At 41.7% G+C, this 21,800-nt stretch overlaps 1 protein-coding gene across 1 annotated transcript in view; it reads right to left on the bottom strand.

Annotated features, from left to right (window-relative positions):
* TRPM6 (transient receptor potential cation channel subfamily M member 6) overlaps nt 1–21,800 on the bottom strand; it is a 174,686-nt gene that overhangs the window by 118,051 nt on the left and 34,835 nt on the right. Inside the window, exon 2 of the mRNA XM_045085383.1 lies at nt 1,840–1,919. Coding sequence (XP_044941318.1) covers nt 1,840–1,919 — 80 coding nt within the window. The remainder of the gene's footprint in view (nt 1–1,839; nt 1,920–21,800) is intronic.

Genomic DNA, 21,800 nt, shown 5'->3' with positions numbered 1-21,800 from the left:
CCAATCATGGGGCTTACAAACCCCAGGTAATTCAGTGAGGGTAGGGCTAGTAAATATTTAACAAAAGCAAGGAACACTGTTTTAGTCATCCCCAAAGAACAAGAATTGCAGTGACCTCACCATGCTACCCTTCATAGGCATACAACTGTGATTTCTAAACTTTAAATGAATATAAGGTCAAATGCTAAAAAGAGCCTAAAAATAGAGTGGTCCCCCTAATTACAATACTGCTCTTCTATTTTTCCCTTCCTTCTAATTTCTACTCTCCAAGGGCAATGCCACCCAATCTTAATTTCAGGAACCCAATTACCCAATTACCCTGGGGAATTTTCCATAGCCCTTTATTCTCCTATCTTTCACTGGCTGCTATTTTGAACTTTGTTCTACAAGTAGAGCTTCCAAATGGTTCTCAACAACTCAGAGCGGTCAAACTCAAGTCATTCCATTCTGCCATCCATTATCTGCTCAAGCAAAAAGACTTTACAGGAAATGTGGAATTGTCCGCATAATCTGAATACAGTGTCCTAAAATATCCCAAACTGTCACTGTTGTCACAATTTTCCATAAACACTTGAGTTGGGGATAAGACATATTCACAGTATTTTGAATATTCAGTATTCAGAAGTTGTGGGGAATGGAATGGTGGAATGGATATAGCACTAGATATTTCCCTAATACCTTTTTTTAATTAAGTTTTTAAAATTTTAATTACAGTATAGTTAACACAGTATCATGTTAGTTTTAGGTGTACAATATAGTGATCCAACAATTCTGTACAGTACTCAGTGCTCATTCTGATAAGAGCATCTCAATCCCCTTCACCTATTTAACCCATGCCCCCACCACCTCCCCTCCGGTAACCACCAATTTGTTCACTATAGTTAAGAATCTGTTTCTTCGGGGCACCTGGATGGCTCCGTGGGTTAAAGCCTCTGCCTTCGGCTCAGGTCATGATCCCAGGATCCTGGGATCCAGCCCCGCATCAGGTTCTCTGCTCAGCAGGGAGGCTGCCTCCCCCTCTCTCTCTGCCTGCCTCTCTGCCTACTTGTGATCTCTGTCTGTCAAATAAATAAATATTTTTAAAAAATCTGTTTCTTGGTTTCTTTTTTTCCCCCTTTGCTCATTTTCTTTGTTTCTTAAATTCCACATAAGAATGAAATCATATGGTGTTTGTCTTTCTCTGCCAAATGTAATTATTTCATGTAGCATAATACTCCCTAATTTCTATTCTTCCACTAAGAGAAACAGGAGCATTAAAGACATGAAAGTCACCACAAAATTAACAGTGGCTCCATCCCAGTGATGTCATTATGATCAATTTTTTCTTCTTTATACCTCATTAAGTCATTAAACAGATGTCTATCAGGAGCCTTCCACACAACGGGCACTGTCATAGGCTCTGGGCTTGCAGTCAGGTACGAAACTGACAACAAGGTCCCTGATCGTACCAGTTTGTCTACAATAATCACATATTATTTTTATAAAGACAAACAAATACTGATTAAAAATAAATAAATGCTAACTTCACAGGTATGATTAAATCCTCTAGACAATTCACTGTATACTGTTTTCCCTAAACAGTCACTCAAAATAGTGTTGTTTTAAAATGAAAAAATATAGGGGCCCCTGGGTGGCTCAGTGGATTAAGCCTCTGCCTTTGGCTCAGGTCATGATCCCGGGGTCCTGGGATCGAGCCCTGAGTCAGGCTCTCTGCTCAGCAGGAAGCCTGTTTCCCTTCCTCTCTCTCTGCCTGCCTCTCTGCCTACTTGTGATCTCTGTCTGTCAAATAAATAAAAAAAATCTTAAAATAAAACGAAAAAATATAATTAAAAATTGTACCTGTGAGGGTCTTTTGAGCTAGGTATGATTTTGTTACATTCTCTCTTGTTGAACACTCCTTCAATCCAGGATTTCTGGGACTAAAGAAAAAGTGTAGTTATTTTTACCTTATAATTAAATGAGAAAGCAATGTAACCACAGTAGTTCAGGTAGACAAGATATATTCAAGTATCATCAAGATGAATTAAAATGCCAAGATCAACCCCAAACAGGCTAAGCATTTATTGGCTTCTATCACACACATCACAGACACAAATGAACCAAATGTGAACACAAAAACATTCACAAAATTAATACATCCATAATCTCGTTTTCATCAAAATGTCCATAAATGCACAAAACTCTAGGAAGGAAGTCATGTTATAACTAAAGCATTCCCTTAATTCTGCTAAAAGTCACTCTAAAATCTTGTGCCATAGCCCTACAGAGTGAATTTCAAGCTCTCAAATTTCAAAATTCTCACATATAAAGTCCCACTTTGATTAAGCTATCATGGAAGCTGGAACCTCATTAAGATTCTGTGAAAGGATTTCCTCTAAAACTAGGACCTGGAGGATATGGAAAAGTAGAATCTCACACATGTACCCTCAGCAGAAGAGAACTTAAAAACTAAAACACCGATTTCCAGTAAATGCCTTATTTCCAGAAGACTGAGCCTTACCTCCTGAGCAGCGAACATTTGCCAAGAATCTCTCTCCATCCTCAAGCCAGTGAACTTACCGCCGGGACCCTAGCTGGACTTTCCCCTCTTCACACTCCTCGCCGGTAAATATAAACCACCCCAAGCCTTCAATGGACTCCCAGGTAGCTTGCCCCACTGTTTTCCTGAATTGTAATTCTTTCCCTCCTCTCGAATCAATTCGATTTCTCGTCATTACAGTTTGCCTCAGTTTACCTCCTAACTGGATAGACAACCTGACACGCATTCTGTAAGCATGGCGTACCACAGACTGTGCTGCTTCAATCTGCACCACCCCGACCCTTCGTGAATCCAGGTGGGACACTGGTCCGTGCTCATCCCCTTAATAAAGTCTCTCCCCCACTCTACTACACTACGTACAAGTCATAGCCAAGCTCCTCCGTAAGCAGAAGTCCAAAAGCAGAGGAGACTTGACCCACAATACACCCCAACCAACGGATGAGTTTGGCCTTCTTATAATATGAAAATCTTTTAGCTCTGTGTGGTGTAAAAATAGAAATACAGATACAACGTTTTACACACAGGTGTTACAGCGGTGGCGAAAGGGTGGTGCACGGGAACCTGCAAGGGAGCCTTCTTAAGCTCCATGGCAGGGCAGTGCCCCCCTCGGACCCCCTGTTCTCGTCCTACAGTCCCAGGGAATGCCCGGCACCAGACAAGGGGTTACAAATCGATCTGTGTCCCAGCTGTGCCACCTCCTTATCACACCGTCCTCAGGTGCCCGATGTTCAGGACATGCCGCCCTATAACATGCTGCTTTGGTGTAGAGGGGATTTTCAGCTGTGATTTTGAGGCACTTGAAAAACAGCAGATGCAGTGAGAGGCTTCCTCTGAACTCTCTATATCTGCCTAAAGACAGATCTTCCAAGAGGATCTCAACTGTCATAAATCCCTGGGAGTTTTATCAGCCCAAAAGGACTCTTATCTCTAGAGAAGGAAGGAGAAGTCAACACCGCACCCAGACAAACCTGGTCTCTAACTACCGTATCTCCCACCTTTTCTTCTAGGATCCCCTTCCCCTTTTCTAAAAATCATTTACTCTCTTTGAAATTGCCTACATCTCCCAACCCTTCCCCTAGGAAGACAGTATGTAAATTCCCAAATATCATCATCTCTGGGGTATTCACTTCTGTTTTTCTGGGATGCTGTCATGACCACAATATTAAAAATTAATAAACTTGGGTATCTTTTCTTGTCCATTTGCCTCACAGACCCAGCCATCAAACCTGAAAGAGCAAAGTTTTTCTTCTCCCACAATTAATTATACATGAGGCAGTTATGGAATCCTCTGTATACTTTAATATTAAACTCATGGATTTTGTTCAATATTCACCAACCTTAAACCTAAGTGTTGACTACTGAATATAATGGTATGTAAACAGAATCCAGATCTTGTTAAGCAAAAAGGGGGGAGGGGCACTGACTGATATGTTTAAAATGCACAGGAACCAAACTATAGACAAGGAAAACTTCCCAAATCAAACTCAGTTTATCTTAAAATCATTCTACCTCTTAACCCTTTTGCATAGTCAGCAGTTTTTTAAAAGACATTTGCTAAATTGGGAAAGCACTGAAAACATACAAACTTGGAAAAATTCAGAGTCACAGAACTTGGAATGAACTAAACAAAGTAAACTCAAAATCTACTTATTATAGTAAGAAAATAATACAATCTTTTGGAATTGGTAAGCCCTATCCCCTCTTCAAAAACTAACAATTTCATTTATTCATTCTGCCAAGATTAATTAAGTCCCTAATTTTTGCAAAGCACTGAGAAAAAGGGTGACAGGGGAATTAGTATGCTCTCAAAGAGCTCTTCATGCTGAATTTATTCAACCAATATACTGGATAGGCCAAGCTGCACGCTGGGAATACTACAGCAGGTAAGACAAGATGTTGGCTCTGATGGAACTTGGAATACAAAGAAGGAAACAGATAATGAATTGATATCATTAAACTGCATGTACACAAATTAACTATTAAAAAGGAGCTCCAGGGGCGCCTGGGTAGCTCAGTTGGTTAAGTGGCTGCCTTCAGCTCGGATCATGGTCTGAATGGAATGGAATACCACATCAGGCTCTCTGCTCACTGGGAACCTGCTTCTTACCCTCCCTCTACCTGCTACTCTGCCTGCCTGTGCTCTGTCAAACAAATAAATAAAAATTACTTAAAAATAAAAATAAATAAGAAATAAATTAAAATCTCAAAAACGGGTCTCTCATATAAGACACAAATTAAGCAGGCTGTGCTGTCATTCATTTCTTTACAAGACTAGACATCTGGTAGGACTATCTGAGCAAACTAATTTCTTCATGTCTGTTTGCTTATATGTTAAAAATGGAGATAATAGCAATAATAATACCTCATAGCTCTGTTGAAAGGAATAGATAAATTAAAGGCTTAGAATTCTCCCTGGGACTTACTAAGGCTATACGGCTTAGCTATTATTAGTAGTATATCAAAAAGAAAAAAAAATTAGGTTTTGGTGGGTGGCCAGGGAACTTAACTTTGATGTATTTTTTTTTCCCCTAAAAAATACTTCCTGACCTCCAAATCCTCCTCCTGGGACCTCTCATACTAGAAATGAATGACTTCTGCAGGTCCACTTTCCCCACTGGACTCCAGCGCCCACAGGCCCTGTGCCAGTCACTTCTGCTGCCCCAAGGCCCAGCCCAATCATTACTGAATGAACAACAGAATGAACACACCTAGACTAGAACCTCAGGAATCCATGAATACAATTTTCCCTTCAAAGGTGTAAACAGGAAGCCTGAGCCTTAATAAGAACATGGAAACTCTGCTTCGGCAACTCTCAGGATCTTATCTCAATACTACAGGAAAAGAAAAGCAGGCCGAATTTGAAAGAGTTTCAGACAATTGCCAATTTTGAATCTTACTCCCCCCCCCACCTCATTGTGATAGCCTTTTCAATATATTCTAAAGCACATGTAGAAGAGGCTCCCATGTTTAGGACAACAGAGAACTAGAAACCAAATGTTTGTTGGTTTTAATTCAATAGCCCATATCTATTGAGGACAAATGTCCAGTGAGCTGGCTTCTACCACCTGGAGCAGAAAACGGTCATGGATTGTGGTTGACAGTGGAGATTATGCCATTTCTGCTGCCATCACGGCAGCCTACAAAGCTGGGTGTTTATATATATATGTATTATATATAATATATATATATTATATATTATCATACATAACGTATCTCTATATAGCATATATACATTATATAGATATTTGTATGTATACGTGTGTATACATACATACACACACACAGACACACACATCCCACACACCGCAGAGTGAGGGGAGGTGCTTGCTGATTGTCATTATTATTCGGAGGAGGGAAAGGCAGAGGACAAAAAAGGAAAACTGTTGGTCTCAGGCTCAATGTGTGGCTCACCCTATAACATAATCAGATTTTACTTACAATCCCAGGCCTGAGGTGAGGGTAGCCAACAGCACAGAAATGTCCAAAAACAAATCCTTCCCCTCCCTGAAAGTTTTCTATACTATGGCTTTTCAGATCTTCCAGAGAAAAAATTCTCTCTCAGGGGATCTCATAGGCATAGTTTTTAGATGTATTCCTTAATTTAAAAAAAAAAAATCCTACAAGTATGCATGAATTGCTTTTTTAACATCCAGAGGGCTGGGTGATCGGGGGTGACGGGTTGCACAGATTATCGGTCATTTGTTTTCTTTTTTAAAATTCTTTTGTACTTAAAAAAAAAAATCTAATGTGTAACAAATACTTTTCCAAGTGAAGCAGACTACTTACTCCCCTTTTTATGTTTCCCACACACTATCTTCTACATATCATAGCACGAACAATGCTTAATTGCACAACAGTTGTTTTTCTCTTAAAGTTATCATAATGTACGTTAGGATAAAGTGTTGGATTAGTTATCTTGAATCTACAAGGATAAAGTGTTGGATTAGTTATCTTGAATCTACAATATGCAGGGAGGCACCAAAACAGACCAAGCAGAGAAGCAGTGTTTTCAGACTCCAGATGGACATCTGGTGTCTCCTCTATACAGCTTCGCCTCTGGAGCAAGGACCGCTTCAAACGAGTCACAGGTGGACCGACTTGCGCCATCTCTTGGCTCAGGGGAACCGCTTCAGGGCAAAGCAAGTCCATCTACAGGAAGAGTCCGCTCAGGGTCTCCTGTGGGGTTCTGCCCACGTCCTACAGGGATAGTTCATCTGACGCCCTTGATCCAAGATTAATGGTCTCGGGCAAACCTATAATAACCTAAACCCAAGGATCTGTTTCGCCAACAGTGCCACAAGTTGATCTCACTTTCAATGAGTACTCTTTCCAGCAGGCAGCATTTAGGCAAACTTCATAAAAAATAATCTTACATGTTTTCTTCTTTTGAGGTTAAAAAAAAAAAGTGAGCACTATTTTTGCTGGTAATGATTGTTTTTTGTTTTTGTTTTTGTTATTTTGGTAGCATCATTAAAAACAGAATGTCCATTAAATAACTGAAAATCTCCTAAAATGCCAGTTCTCCTCTTTAGCTGATATTTTCATTTCCTGTCTTGTCAAGCAAAGGCATTTAGAACTTCGGAACGGACGTCTATGTTATATAAATTCATAAGCACACGAGTAAAACATTTATGAATTCCCCACGGGGCCTAATGGGGAATCAGAAGAACTCAACAGTGACCAGCCAAATAGAGCATATCATAAAGGTTCACACTAAACTGATGTCTTACTCAATCCTACCCCTTCCCAAACTGGTGAAAGTCCCCATTATGTCAGCACTAACACAATTAGGACATCTTTTCCTCTGTTGTCACATAGGCTTCGGCTTTATCCAGTTCCCTGGGGGAATACAACTTGCAAATAAAATGTTTATAATCTCTGATCATGTTAAATCGTTTTGTTAAAAAGGGAAAAGATATAGAAGTTCATTTATGTGTATTCTTTACAGCTGTCCCTGGAGAATAACACACAGCGTTTAACCGAATGCCAGGCCTATTTGTTACGTAACTACTCTAATCTGGTAATATTTTCAAATCAGATGCAATTAATGCAGGCTAATTGGAAGAAAGGCAGCCAGGGACAAGGGCCCCTTCCCTAAGAGGAAACCATCCTTGAAAAGATTTTACATCCCCGTGGAAGGAGGCTCTACTCGCTCCCACATGATCGGAACATATACGTACACGATAAAACGCTGACTGAGTGACAGGCTCATGAAAGGTTCATCAAATTAAAGCAGCCTTCCAACAAGCCCATAAAAACCCCTAGACTTAGAAACTATGGTGGCAACCTTCTCAGTTCCCCTCCCTTTCCAGGAGCTTTGTGCCTGTCGCTCAATAACCTTTGCTTTGCTGCTCACCACTCTCCGTCTGGTCTACCTCTTCATTCTTTGAAGGGATATGACCAAGAACCAGGGCACCCAAGGAAAAGGAATCCTCTAACACCATCAGTGTTCTCCAATTTCCAAGTAGCAAACTACCCCTGAGTACCCATGTACCCAGATGGTCTTAAATGATGCTCCAAATATCCTGTTAAATTATCTAAAACTTGATTAGAACTTCATCGGAGTGAGCTACATAGTCTAAAAAGCCTTTTCTTGAGGTAGAGCTATACTCTTTTACAAGTGTTGTTATTAGTGAAGCTATCCTCTTAAATAATTGACTTTTTGGAAACCCGCCACACTATGGGACAAGAACACCTTTATTTGGAATTACAGATTAAAGGCAATTTTATTTAGATCATCCATAGTAAGGTTTATATATGTGCAGCACAGCAGAAAGACCATTGCAATAGGATTTCACTTCCTGAAGTTCAGCAGAGACACATACCACACATTTAACTTGGATGAATTTAAAATTTTTGCTAAAGGAGTAAGTAAGAGGTAAAAGAAGCGTGAGGAGGAGGAAAAAAAAAAACCTAAGTGTGATCAATATGATTTTAAGTTCAGAAGTACACAATTCCCAAGAGCATCAGTTCTCAAACTTTTGGAGCTTGGAACCCCTTCATATTCATTACCAAGGACCTCCAAAAAACTTTCATTTTTAGGAGAATTTCTACTAACCTTTATGTACCAGAATTTAGAACTAGGACTTCTTAAGATATTTACTCATTAGTTCATTTTATTTTTTTTTTTAGATTTTTATTCATTCATTTATTTGACAAAGAGAGAGATCACAAGCAAGCAGAGAGGCGGGGGGGTGGGGGAGCAGGCTCCCCGCTGAGCAGAGAGCCCGATGTGGGGCTCGATCTCAGGACCCTGAGATCATGACCTGAGCCGAAGGCAGAGGCTTAACCCACTGAGCCACCTGGGCGCCCCATTTTAAATAACAGTAATAAATCTGTTTACCTATTAGTTAATATATATACTTTTCATGAAAAAAATATTAAGATTCATAAAGTTTTTATCTATTTTTTTCAACATAGAGAAATCAATTAGAGATCAAATCTTCACATATGATACTTTATGAGCAATGGAGTTACTTTTGAAAGATATTTTGATAACTGTATTCATTTCTAACTGTATGGCTGACTTTAGTGCCTACCAAATTCTCCATCCCAAAGATGTCACTGCAGTATAAGTGGGAGATGAGCCCTTGGGAGATGAGCCCTTGAGAACCCATAGGTAGCATATAGTTTATCTGTTCATCCATTCTTCCTTTAAAATATCAATATCTCTAAGAATAATAGCATCATTCATTCATTTATTCATTCATTCAAAAATACTTTGGTTGGTATATATTATACTAATAAAAACAAGTAAAACTGTGTCCCGAAGACCAACACCAAAGGAGAAAAAAGTATGTGGGGCTCCTTGGAAGCAGAAATCCCTCTGCCTGCAGGTATCTGGGAGAACAAGAGACTTGGGAAAGTCCTTGAAAGAGGACAGAGGTTTTAGGAGGTGGTGATAGAATGCCACAGGGGTTAGAAATGCAGAGATTTCAGCCTGGAGGAGAATTCAGAGAACACTTCTGGTAAAAGCCATGAGGTCACTGGGGAGCAGAGAACAGAGAAAATGAAAGAGCCAAGAACTTCTGGAAACAGCTAAACATGTGGTGTAAAAGAGTTCAGGGGATAACAAACAAAGAGTTACTAACAGGATGGTGACATGATACCTGAAGTAGAGAAGAGAGCAAGTTTCTCTCTTAAATAAAAAAATTTTTTAAATGTGATTATGAAAGTAGGATGTTGCAAAGAAAAGCCAAGAAGTTTAATACTGACAAGAAAATAACGAGAGAGGCACCTGGGTGGCTCAATCAGTTGGGTGTCTTCCTTTGGCTAGGGTCATGGTCTCAGGGTCCTGGGATCAAGCCCCAAGAGCAGGGAGCCTGCTTCTCCCTCTCATTCTCCCTGCTTGTTCTCGCTCTCTGCCAAATAAATAAAATCAAAGGAAGGAGGGAAGGAAGGAAGGAAAGAAGGAAGCAGAATGGCAATTTTGGCCATGATCACTGAGCAGATTGAGAGAGATTTAGGAAATAGGTTGCAGGGGCAGATGAGCGGTTCAGATGATTAAGTGTCCGACTCAATCTCTTGACCTCAGGTCTTAATCTCAGGGTTAGGAGTTCCAGCCCCACATTAGGCTCCACGGTGGGTGTGAGGCCTACTTTAAAAAAATATATAAAAACATAGAATAAACTCTATTTAAAAAAAAAAAAAGAAAGAAATAGGTTGCAAAACAGGAGGCAGCTAGTGTAATATGCCCTTGGGAAAACAGTATTAAGAACAGCCACTAACTCAACAGTATCAAGCAAAAGCCATCGAGTGTGTAAGCCTTTTGTATCTGCCAAAGGCTGTGCTAAGTGCTTTATGTGCTTTAGCTACAGTAATATTCACGACTGAGGGAGGGGTACAATTATTACTACCTCTTAATGGAGGAGGAGCAGGTGCTACCAAACACCAATTCTGGAGCTCTTCTGCAAGATGTTTAAGAGGCAAAGTTGAAAGAACCAATATATTATGTTGGGAAGGCCTAGTACCTTACCTACCTTACTTGTTTGTAGGTAAGAGAGAAGTCAATAAAGGGAGAAAATACAAGAGAGAATGACATGACTTTAGAGACTTCTGGGGGTGGGGGTAGGGGTTAGGTGAAAAAAAGGTATGAACAGCAGAGCAGGAAGGCTCAACCTGGAAGAAAATGCTTCCTCTCCTGATGGAAGCAAAGAGAGGGTGACAGACGTTTCCTTCTTTTAATTTTTTTTTAAAGGATTTTTTTAAAGATTTTATTTTATTTATTTGACAGACAGAGATCACAAGTAGGCAGAGAGGCGGGCAGAGAGAGAGGAGGAAGCAGGCTCCCCACTGAGCAGAGAGCCCGATGCGGGGCTCGATCCCAGGACCCTGGGATCATGGCCTGAGCTGAAGGCAGAGGCTTTAACCTACTGAGCCACCCAGGTGCCCCTCCTTCTTTTAATTTTGCCCAAGACCCCATTACGTATGTACGGATCAGAAGTCAGCCCATGTCACCCCAAAGGCTGCAAAGCTCAGCATTCTCCTTTGCCCCTCTTATCAAGGGAGAAGATGGGAGGCAGAAGATAAGCCTGTGCAACCATACTTTCCCTTTTCATGACGAGCCCTTCACAGGAAACAGCACAATACGCCATATACCATGCGTTCTACGAATCACAAAGCATAGGGATACTCTCTCAACAGAGGATCCACCCAAGTTAAGATAGACAGGGAACGCCAGTAGGATCCCATTGGATAGGCTTCGGAGCAAACGGCCCTGCAATATTCCAAGGATGTCCCCGATACACTAACCTAAAAATGTGTTCCTCTGTGGGTCTGCAGACACCCACACTAAGCAAATAAGAATTCAGAGTAAAGTGTAAGAGCAAATGTAACTAGAGATCACTGGGCGGTTGGACTGCCCGGGCAAGGTATACAGTAAATGCACTTTCTTTGCCAGCCTGTCAGAAATCTCTATCAGCAAACTCGAGAAATCTTTTTCTTCCTGGGTGACTGACCCCCAGAGGTTGTCAGACAAACCTCCACCTGTCCAGCTATAAATTCTTCATTCCTTTAGATACACCTAGAAATAGGCACTTTTATTTTTAAAAAGAATTAATTATAATCACTTCAGGTAAACCTTTTACGACTGTGTGCCTAACTGCCACATAGCAAAAAACAAACAAGATTTACTATAGTGTTGGTCCTTGTATTGTAAGCCTTCACTCTATCACTTGTAGAACACCTAAGCCAGGACTCAGAAACATTTTTTTTTAACAGATAACTTTAAAAGGGGTATAAAATTGACAAGTATAGTAGATGATACAGGGAAAAATGAACTCTTTCTCCTACCCCTGTATTCCAGACATCTCACTTCCCTTCCCCAAAGGAACCTGTTACACTTTGTTATGTGTTCTTCCGAAGATATTCTATGCATTTATAAGCATATACCAAAAAATAATATTTTACACAGAGGTATATTATACACATTGTCGTGCACCTTGCTTTTTCTTCACTAACAATTTGGACATTCTTAAATATTTGTACACATAGAGTTCCTTCATTCTTTGGGGGGCTGACCAGTATCCCTTTGTATGGAAGTCTCATAATTTATTTAGCTAAAATCCGTACACCATAGCTTTTACGTACATGTGTATCTATCAGATAAAAACCTACCAGTAAAATGTCTGAGTGAATTCAAATACTGCCACGTTGTCCTCCATTGAAGGTGTGCCAATTTATAAGCAAAAGGTTTGAGGGGCACCCATGTGGCTCAGTGGGTTAAGCCACTGCCTTTGGCTAGGGCCATGATCTCGGGGTCCTGGGATGGAGTCCTGCATCAGGTCCTCTGCTCAGCAGGGAGCCTGCTTCCCTCTCTCTCTCTCTCTGCCTGCCTCTCTGCCTACTTGTGATTTCTCTCTGTCAAATAAATTAAAAAAAAATTTTAAAAAAAGGTTTGAGTTACTAATAACCCTTAAATGTTAGAGACTACACTGTAGAGAATATTAGAGAAACTAGAGAAAATATTAGAGAATATACTGTGTATACACTGAGGATACACTGTATACAGTATTTTTTTATTAATACTCAACTTCCTTCCAAGTAAAAATTTGAAGTGACCAGATTCCTTCAATTTAAAAATAGCTGTAAAATAAAATAAAATACCGAAATACGCACTTGCCCGAGGAACAAGAATCTCAAGCATCCAAAATGGCTTTAATGTTCAGAAGTTATAAAGTATTTCTGAGAGAACTTTGAAAATATATGAAAATTTGAATAGCAGCAAGACAACTGAGGACCAGAAGACTTCAAAGGACTTCCGTGAAGAGAGTACTGGTTTGCTGACTGTTATCTATGGAAGTCACATCTTTGAGAAGTCGTGGGTTACAGCAGAGAAAGGACAGGAGGAGGAGGTAGAGTATGGGGCGAGGTGGGGGGGGGGCTGTTTTAGTCACCCATTGACTATGGCAGTCCATTCACGGTATGCAATTTGGTGGCGGGATATATAAAACCCACCTTAGTGACCTCAGCAGGTTTTAAAGGGAACAAAGGATTATGCTACTTCAAAGTAACCTGTCCATGTCTGTCTCCCTGGTTTCCCCCACCAAACCTATCCCCCACCTCCCTGCCCCAAGGGCTCGACCGCATATCGAGGCGTCCAAGTGGGAAAGCAGAGCATCATCGTTCATTCCTCCCCATCCGTACTTCCCAGTCAACCATCACGACCTATTGATTCTATTTCTTAGTATCTATTTCTTCAATATCTCTAGCATCTGCCCACCTCTGCATTTATATCGCCAGGATCCTAAAGTCACCATGAATTCTTGGCTAGATGGGCCTCCCTTCAGTCTTTCTGCCTCCAGATTTCCCTTCTCTGATCCATTCTCTGCAGTAAAGCCTAGAGGGTTTTTTGTTTTGTTTTGTTTTGTTTTTGTTTTTTAAGATTCGACCTATTTATTTGCCCGAGAGAAAGCCTGGAAGAGCAAGCAAGCAAGAGTACAAGCAGGGGGCGTGGCAGGCAGAGGGAGAGGGAGAAGACTCCCCACAGAGCAGGGGCAGCCTCATAGGGGACCCAGCCCAGAACCCTGGGATCAGGACCTGAGCCAAAGGCAGACACCCAACCCAGGCGTCCCAAGCCTCCAGCCTTCTTAAAGTGAAGCAGTCAACATGTCATTCTCACCTAAAACCTTTCAGTGGTTCTCCCAAGGTCATGAGGAATGTTTAAAAGTCCTTCACCATGTGTGCAGCCCACTGCGCACCACATCCGAGCTGCTCCCTCATCTCTTCCCTCTCCCTGCTTCAGTCTCTACATTCTAAATATAACGAACAACTTCGAATTCTCCGCATTCGCCTCCCGCTCCTTCCACGCTGTTCTCTGCTAAGGACATTCTCCACTCCGCCCCTTTTGCCATCAAGAGAGACAACATGAGGAGTGCCTGGGTGGCTCAGTTGGTTGAGCAACTGCCTTCGGCTCAGGTCATGATCCTGGAGTCCCAGGATCAAGTCCCGCATCCAACTCCCTGCGCGGCGGGGAATCTGCTCTTCCTCCGACCTCTCCACTCTCACACTCTCTCTCAAATAAATAAATAAAATTTAAAAAAAGAGAGAGAGAGATAGAGAGAGAGATAACATGAAAACCTTCATAGAAACTCTCTGAATCAGGATTCCCTTCCCTGTGCCCCCTGAGCCTTCGGTGTTTGCCCCCAGGTCCTGTACAACCTGACCCATTTAGACTAACTATACTCTAAGCCCCAGAACATGGGGAACTGTCTTGTTGATTGTAGTATCCCCAATGTCCACCTGAGTTCTGGGTACACATTCGAACACTTTACCAGAGTTTAAGTATATCCTAGAGAACAAAGGTATTGCATGAGATGAAAAGAAAATGTTTTGTGGCTTTATAAACATATGCAAATAGTGTACTCTCCAGAAGAAAGAAATCCATTATTATCCATTGGTCCCCTAAATGTATTTGACCAAGAATCATCTATGAGGGTATACACACTTGTTTGAACGGGGTACAATTTTGGCAGACTCTTTTCCAAGAGATTTCTGCCAGCTCTCATTTCAGAATATTCCCTCCCCTAATTCTTATACCCTAATGTTAAGATGTTTATCTAAGATTTTCAGCTTACTTCTTAAAAAAAAAATCTTTGAGATGTTTAAGTTGATTTAAAGGACAGAAACCTTTAAGATTTTTATCTTAATTTAAGCTAAAAGATTTAAGTCCGGGTTTGTTTTTGTTTTCTTCAGAAGAAAAGAATTCTCATCCACAATAACTAATTCCACTAGTATTCCGTAAGAAAAATGATGTTTTAATAAAATGGTGTGGTCCTGGAAGTTGAGAATCACAAGTCTGTCAGTGGGATGCCGAGAACTTATAATGGAGGCTGCCAGATGAGAAATGGCCATTTGCTAGGATGACATTTCCCAACTCTTTCTGGCTGTTACACTTGGTTTTCAAAATTCCAGTGTTGTTTAGAAACTGACTGTTCTTTCAGTGCAATTCAGGAAGGAAAAGGGAAGATAACTACCACACGATGCCTTTCTCATTCTCTGTCACCGAGGAGCCAAACTACAGAGCAGCTTTTCCTTATCACGGAGTTTTAGTCATTAGGCTATTTCTTCTGTATGTCTTCTGCTATTGTAAAACGGGAAGAAATATATTATATCCATAAGGGAAAGACCTTGAAATGACCCAAGAAGGCAATTATAAGAGAGGGATTAAACAAAAGAAAAGCAGCTTTTCTCTTTTAAGGCCGTGTCCCTCAAATGCTCACAGTATTTTGTGATTGTATTACGTAAACAGGAACAGTCTGCCTTAGCCACCTCGTGTCTCAAACCAACCAAGACTCTCTCCTTGACCAAACTTGGTTCAGGCTCTTCCTGAGCTGAGTCCTTTTTCTGACTAGGCCGAAACCCTTAGGCCTTGTAGTTGGCCCCGCTGAGGCAGTTTTAGCAAGAATCTGCTGGGTCAGTAAGTGAAAATCCCCCACCCTTCGTATCTCATCACCCTGGCCTACCTTCAGCAAGAATCCTGTTGAGTTGGTTTAGCAAGAATCCTTCTGGCTTTAATCTTTTCTCTTGTAATTTTCCATTCACTGACCCCCCCCCCACTTCGCTCCCCCACTATCCATCTCCACTTGTTGTTGTACTAGGAGTTGAGCCCCGTCTCTCACTGCAAAACCCCCACTGCAGCAGACCCCCTTGAAGAAAATCTTCCTTACCATCTTTAACAAGTGTCATGAAAATGTTTTCTTTAGTAAAATCCAAGACACACACACACACTCACTCACTCTGTAGGTCTGAGAACAAAACTCCCAAGACATTGGCATCCCAGTAACTCTCAGGAACTCTCTGGTAGACTGAAGCCTACAGAGCTTCTCCCTTTAGTTAAACTGGAAGATAGACTCTGACATCAAGATGACTCCACGGGGGACGCCTGGGTGGCTCAGTTGGTTGGACGACTGCCTTCGGCTCAGGTCATGATCCTCGAGTCCCAGGATCGAGTCCCGCATCGGACTCCCAGCTCCATGGGGAGTCTGCTTCTCTCTCTGACCTTCTCCTTGTTCATGTTCTCTCTCACTGTCTCTCTCAAGTAAATAAATAAAATCTTTAAAAAAAAAAAAAAAGAAATCCTTACCTATTTGGCCACTTTAAAAAAAAAAAAAAAAAGAAGATGACTCCACGGAGTGGACCTCAGAGGGCTCACCTATTGCCTATCACACTCCATGTTTGCTGAACCCAAACACCAGCCAGAGAGATACAATTTTTGTCTGAAAAATGTCTACTCTAAGAGTTGCTTTTCAAGAATGTGGTTTCCCTCTGAAGGGCAGTGGCTACAAGCGCAGGAGACCAAAATAAGAGCCTGAATGGTTCTTATTACATTGAAAATCAAAGATCCACTCTACAACATCTTAGGCCAATTCACCATTCTCTCCTAGTTTGCTGGCCTAAAGACTCTAACAAATTTTAGAAAGTTTAAATTTTACGATTTAGGACATGCCTCTCTGCTTTAATACAACAATGCCTACTTGCTTGACCCTCCTGCCACAGAGCAAAATCACCTGGAATCCTGAGTTCCTCTAGGCCAGGTAAGGACAAAGATTATGGGGAAGCAGTGGGCAGGGTGTGGCTTTGGGTTTTTTTGTTTTTGTTTTTTTGTTTTGTTTTGTTTTTTTTACATCACTTCTAAGCACACACTAACAGTAGTGAAAAATTTGGAGAGGAATATCTGAGCTAGACCAAGGATCTATGAAGTATACTGTGGGCTTATGTTCTTAGGGGAGTAAAATTCTCTTTCCTAAGATTCTAAGATTTGATTTACAAAAACTTCTTGGTTCTTTTAAAGATCCATGGAGGACACCTATTTTTTCCAGAAAGAAGGAAGATATTTCCATATTCAAAGACCAACCTGCTCCACTACAATATGCCTAGTTCATTCTGCAAGATATTATTAATAGCAGCTGGTTTAGTCAGTTTGGGCTACTACAAACCACAGAATACCATACACCTGTGCTTTATACTACAGATGTTTATTTCTTACAGTTCTGGAGAACAGAAGTCCCAAATCAGGGCGCCCAGACGGTCAAGTTCTGGTGTGAGCCGTCTTCATGGTTTGCAGTGCTTGCCTTCTCACTGTATTTTCACACGACAGAGATCATCTCTCCCGTGTGCCTTCTTATAAGGGCATCCCTCCCTGTTGTGAGGGCTTCACCCTCAAGACTAATTACCTCCCAAAGGCTCCACCTCTGAATACCACCGCACAGATCAGGGCTTCAACATACACATTTTGGGAGACACAAATAGTCCACGGCAACATGGTAACCACGTATTGCAGCACTTTCTGTGTACCCACCTGCACCACACGAAGTACTTTTATTATGTTAACTGCTCAAGAAGACGTGGGAAGTAGGTCAGTTACTAACTCCATTTTACAAATGAAAACAGAGTCAGAGAAGTTGAACTGCCCCAAAACACAATGGCTCATAAAAGCGACACTAGGATTCAAACATGGCCGCCCGACTCCGTCCATGCCCTTACCAGTGTCAGTTCACTATCACTCACCTACAGAGCTTGCACTTATAGCAACCCCCGAAGCTGTACCTTGTTTTATGGTTTACAAATCACTTTCCTGAGCATCTGATCCTCACATGAGTCCCATGAGGTCCCTCAAAGATAATATGACTAAGATCAAGCATGTGAAATGCCCAGAAAAATCCCTGCTATACCAGAGGCTTACTGTGAGTATCCTCAGACTCACAGAGAAATATCAAGAGGGTCATGAACCCCTGAAAACTGTGTACAGCGGTCCCCCCTTGTCCACGGTTTTAGTGACCTGCCGTCAACCCCAGTGTAACAAATCATCAAAAGACCAACAGTAGCCTGATGCTACGTCATGAAGCCGATATTCTTATCTCACCTCGTCTCACATCATCACAGGAAGGGGAAGGACGGTAAGAGAAGATATTTAGCAAGACACCACATTCACACAACTTTTATTACAGTATATTCTTAGAATTGTTTATTATTTGCTACAGTCATCTCCTTACTCTCTTACTATAGTGTGTACACACCGTAAGTGTGTACATATAGGAAAAAACAGTATGTAGGTCTTGGGTTTGATACTACCCACAGTTTCAGGTATTCATTGGGGGGGGGGTCTTACTTAGGACATATTCCCTTTTGTTAATTAAATTAAAATTAAAATAATAAAAAGAACATATCCCCTCTTGTGCCGATGTGAAATGTGTGTTTCTCAGGAGAAAATCTCAAGAGCTGGGTCAAACATAAGGGCCACACTAAGGGTCTGAACCAACAGTTTTCCAAAGAAGACAGACAAATGGCTAATAAACACATGAATATCCTCAACATCATTACTCATGAAGGAAATGCAAATCTAAACCACAATGAGACACCTCTTCACACTGGGAATACTATACTCAACAAGTAAGATCATATAAGGGATGGGGAGAAACTGAAACTATCATATACACTGTGCACAATCTGTCTGGAAAACAGTCTGGCAGTTCTTCAAAACGCTAAACATAGAATTACTAACTCCACTTCTGGGTACCTACCTGAGAGAAATGAAAATGTATGTCCATATGAAACCCTATACACAAATGTCCACAGAAACATTATTCAAAATAGCCAAAGATCACAAACAACCCAAATGTCCACCAACTGATGGACAAATAAAATGTGATATGGAATATTATGCAGCAATACAAAAAAAAACACCCTACATGGATGAACTCTGAAAACCTTAAGATAAATGAAAGAAACAAATAAAAAGGAAAACTTCTTGTAGGTGGCCATCTATATACGATGCCTGGAAGAGACAGATCTATAGTGGCAGAAGGTAGATCAGTGGTTGCCTAGGGCTGGTGGGGATATAGGGACAAAGAGTTGACAGCTAAGGGGTCTGGGGCTTCTTTTAGAGATGACAGATGTTATAAAATGGACTGTAGTGATAGATGGATGATTCTGTGAATATACTAAAAGCCACTAAATTGTATACTTTAACTAGGTGAACTAGGGGTACCTGGATGGCTCAGTTGGTAGAGCATGTGATTCCTTATCTCAGGGTGAGGAGTTCAAGACCCAAACTGGGTGTGAAGACTACCTAAAAATAAATAAATAGGTGGATAATGGGATATCTGAATTATATCTCAAAACTTTTTAAGTGGGGAGAAGCACAGGCAAAGAAAAAGACTGACCCATCACAGAAAACCACAATAGTCCCCCTAATCCATGGCAGATACATTCCAAGACTCCCAGTGGATGCTGGAAAGAGCAGGTAGTATTGGATACTATGTATGCTATATTTTTTTTCCTGGACCCACATACCTATGATGAAGTTTAATTTGTAAATGAAGCATAGGGCACCTGGGTGGTTCAGGCCATGATCCCAGGGTCCTGGGATGGAGTCCTGCAGGGACTCCCTGCTCAGCAGGGAGCCTGCTTCTCCCTCACCCTCTGCCTGCCTCTCTGCTTAGTTGTGCTCTCTGTCAAATAAATAAATAAGAGCTTTAAGAAATAAATAAATAAATAAATAAGGCACAATAACTAATAATAAATAATTACAATAAGGTATGTAAATGTGCTCTCCCTCCCTCAAAATCTTATTGTATTGTACTCATCCTTACGACCAGGACGATGTGGGATGCTAGAATCCCTGTGTGAGGAGATGAAGTGAGCTGATGAGCTGAATGACAAAGGCACAGTAATGTACGTGAGATGACTCAGCTTCGCGATGATTTGCTGGAAGGAGGATCATCTGCTTCCACACTGTGGTTGACTAAAACCGCAGAAAACCACCAAAGACAAGAAGGGACTACTGTATTTAATAAGTAAGTAATGGCCCACCGGCAGAAAGAAATTAGACCACAAAGGTGTTGCATTCAACCAATACAGTTCTTCTAAAAATCTTCTGAAGCAACTACTGAAATGTAAAAAACCAAGAGGTTTCACATTCAAGAAAGAATCTTTTTATCTGCATTTTCTATAAAAAGGAAGAGGGGCACAGAATCCGGCAGTACTTGGCTTGCATTTCAACTTGGCAACGGTCAGCTGGGGCCAACTGTGGGCCGCCATGTTTAGTCGAGGCTTATAATGACCAGTAAACCTGAGTCCGCAGCAGGCCTGGTTTTTGAGTTTGAGTTTTTGAGCTCCTGGATCTATCGCTTCCTTTGGATTTTCAAAGGAATTTCTGCCTCAAAACACATTAGGAGCTCTTAGAAGGAGGTGACCAGTGAAAGGTAGCTATTTGCTTTATAGTTAAGGAAACTGAGGTAGCTTCCCTAAGGCGAAAGGGCATGCAGCCAGCAGTAAAACTACCTTTTCCCAGTATTCCTTTTATTACTCTTCTCACCTTGCTGCTGATACTTCTAGAGATTTAATTACCACATTCTGCCCCTTTTTTTTATTACAAGTAAGGAAAATCAGTGATGAAGAGCATGCCAGGCATTCCAAAATGGTGTGTTCTTATCAGGCTCCATGATCTAATCACAAGGAAACTTTTGCCTAGCTCTGACCCTTTAGCTGGTATGGGCAATTTAAGGGGGCCCTCCTGGCCCTTATCCCAACACGTTCCGATACTAGGAAAGATAAAAAGAATGTTGATCTTGCACACATGGCAGGGGAATAAAATACTAAGAAAGGGTATTTTCTCCAAGGTCACCCCACACACCTGCACAGAAGCAGAAGTCTCAGACAGGGATGTTTCTACCCCTGTACCAGGTGGTTTGCTCATGTCAAAAATGACCATTTTAAGAAACTCTGAATCCACCATCAGCAAACTGAACAGAGAACTTGGGTTGTGTAAGGGCCTATTCAGCCAGAGCAGCCCCACCCTGGTTGAACTGCCATTTTGCTGTAAAGCTTAAATTGACCTTGCCCCCCCCCCACCCCCACCAGGGAACTTACTTAAAAGCAAGTCCGGGAAACCAGTCCCAGGTTACCAAGTCCAAGTACAAGGGTGGGTCAGGCCAGGTGGAGGTATTCAATCAGTGGGGGCACATACTGTCTCCTTAGCTACCACGGAGTATGGGCCCCCACCCTTTGGGAGCCTTTTGGTGCCAATCCTAACCAAGGTGTGATAGGCTGGTTCAAGTGTCTACCAGGATAAACTGTAATTTAATTTGTCGCCTACCATCACTGTGGAGTTTCCTGTGTGTGTTACAATCTCATTGGCCACCTGTGTGTGGCCAGGCCCAACCACATGGCTCTTACTCTATAAGAGTTAGTCTGGGAAGCAGGGAGGGGTCGTCCTCTCTGGAGGGGCGTCCCCAACTGGTCTGTTTGACGGCCGGTCTGATTCCTGATGCTTGTTGCGAAATAAAGCTTTGCTTGACCTTCGCTTTGTATCAGTCTCGCTCCTTTAATCACGGACCCATTACTGGGGTACCCAATTTTGGGGGGACCCAACAGTTGCCCATAGTCATTCCTCCCACTGGGCTTTGAGTTTGCCAGGAAGAAAATTCTTTTTCTAGGGGGTGGGGGTAAATGGGAAGGGAGAGGGAGAAAGAGAACCCCAAGCAGAGCTTGATCTCACAACCTGGAAATCATGATCTGAGCCAAAACCAAGAGTAGGACGCTTAACAGATTGAGACCCCCGGGTGTCCCTGGAAGAAAATTCCGTGTGACGGCCATACATAGTTTACAAAGAGGTAGAACAGAGCACAGCCACATCCACCAGGCTGATATCTGCAGCCAAGACACACAGCACCACTGCAATCCTGGGATACCTGGATTTGACGCCCACGCCTGGACGTCTGAAGAACCAGAGCACAGAGCTGTAGAGCAAACACAGACAGGG

The sequence above is a fragment of the Mustela putorius genome, unplaced genomic scaffold (genome assembly GCF_011764305.1).
Source record: "Mustela putorius furo isolate JIRA1106 unplaced genomic scaffold, ASM1176430v1.1 tig00000854_pilon_pilon_pilon, whole genome shotgun sequence".
Lineage (NCBI taxonomy): Eukaryota > Metazoa > Chordata > Mammalia > Carnivora > Mustelidae > Mustela > Mustela putorius.
Note: the sequence above shows the minus strand (reverse complement) of the source record. Positions and strands in the feature narration are given on the sequence as shown.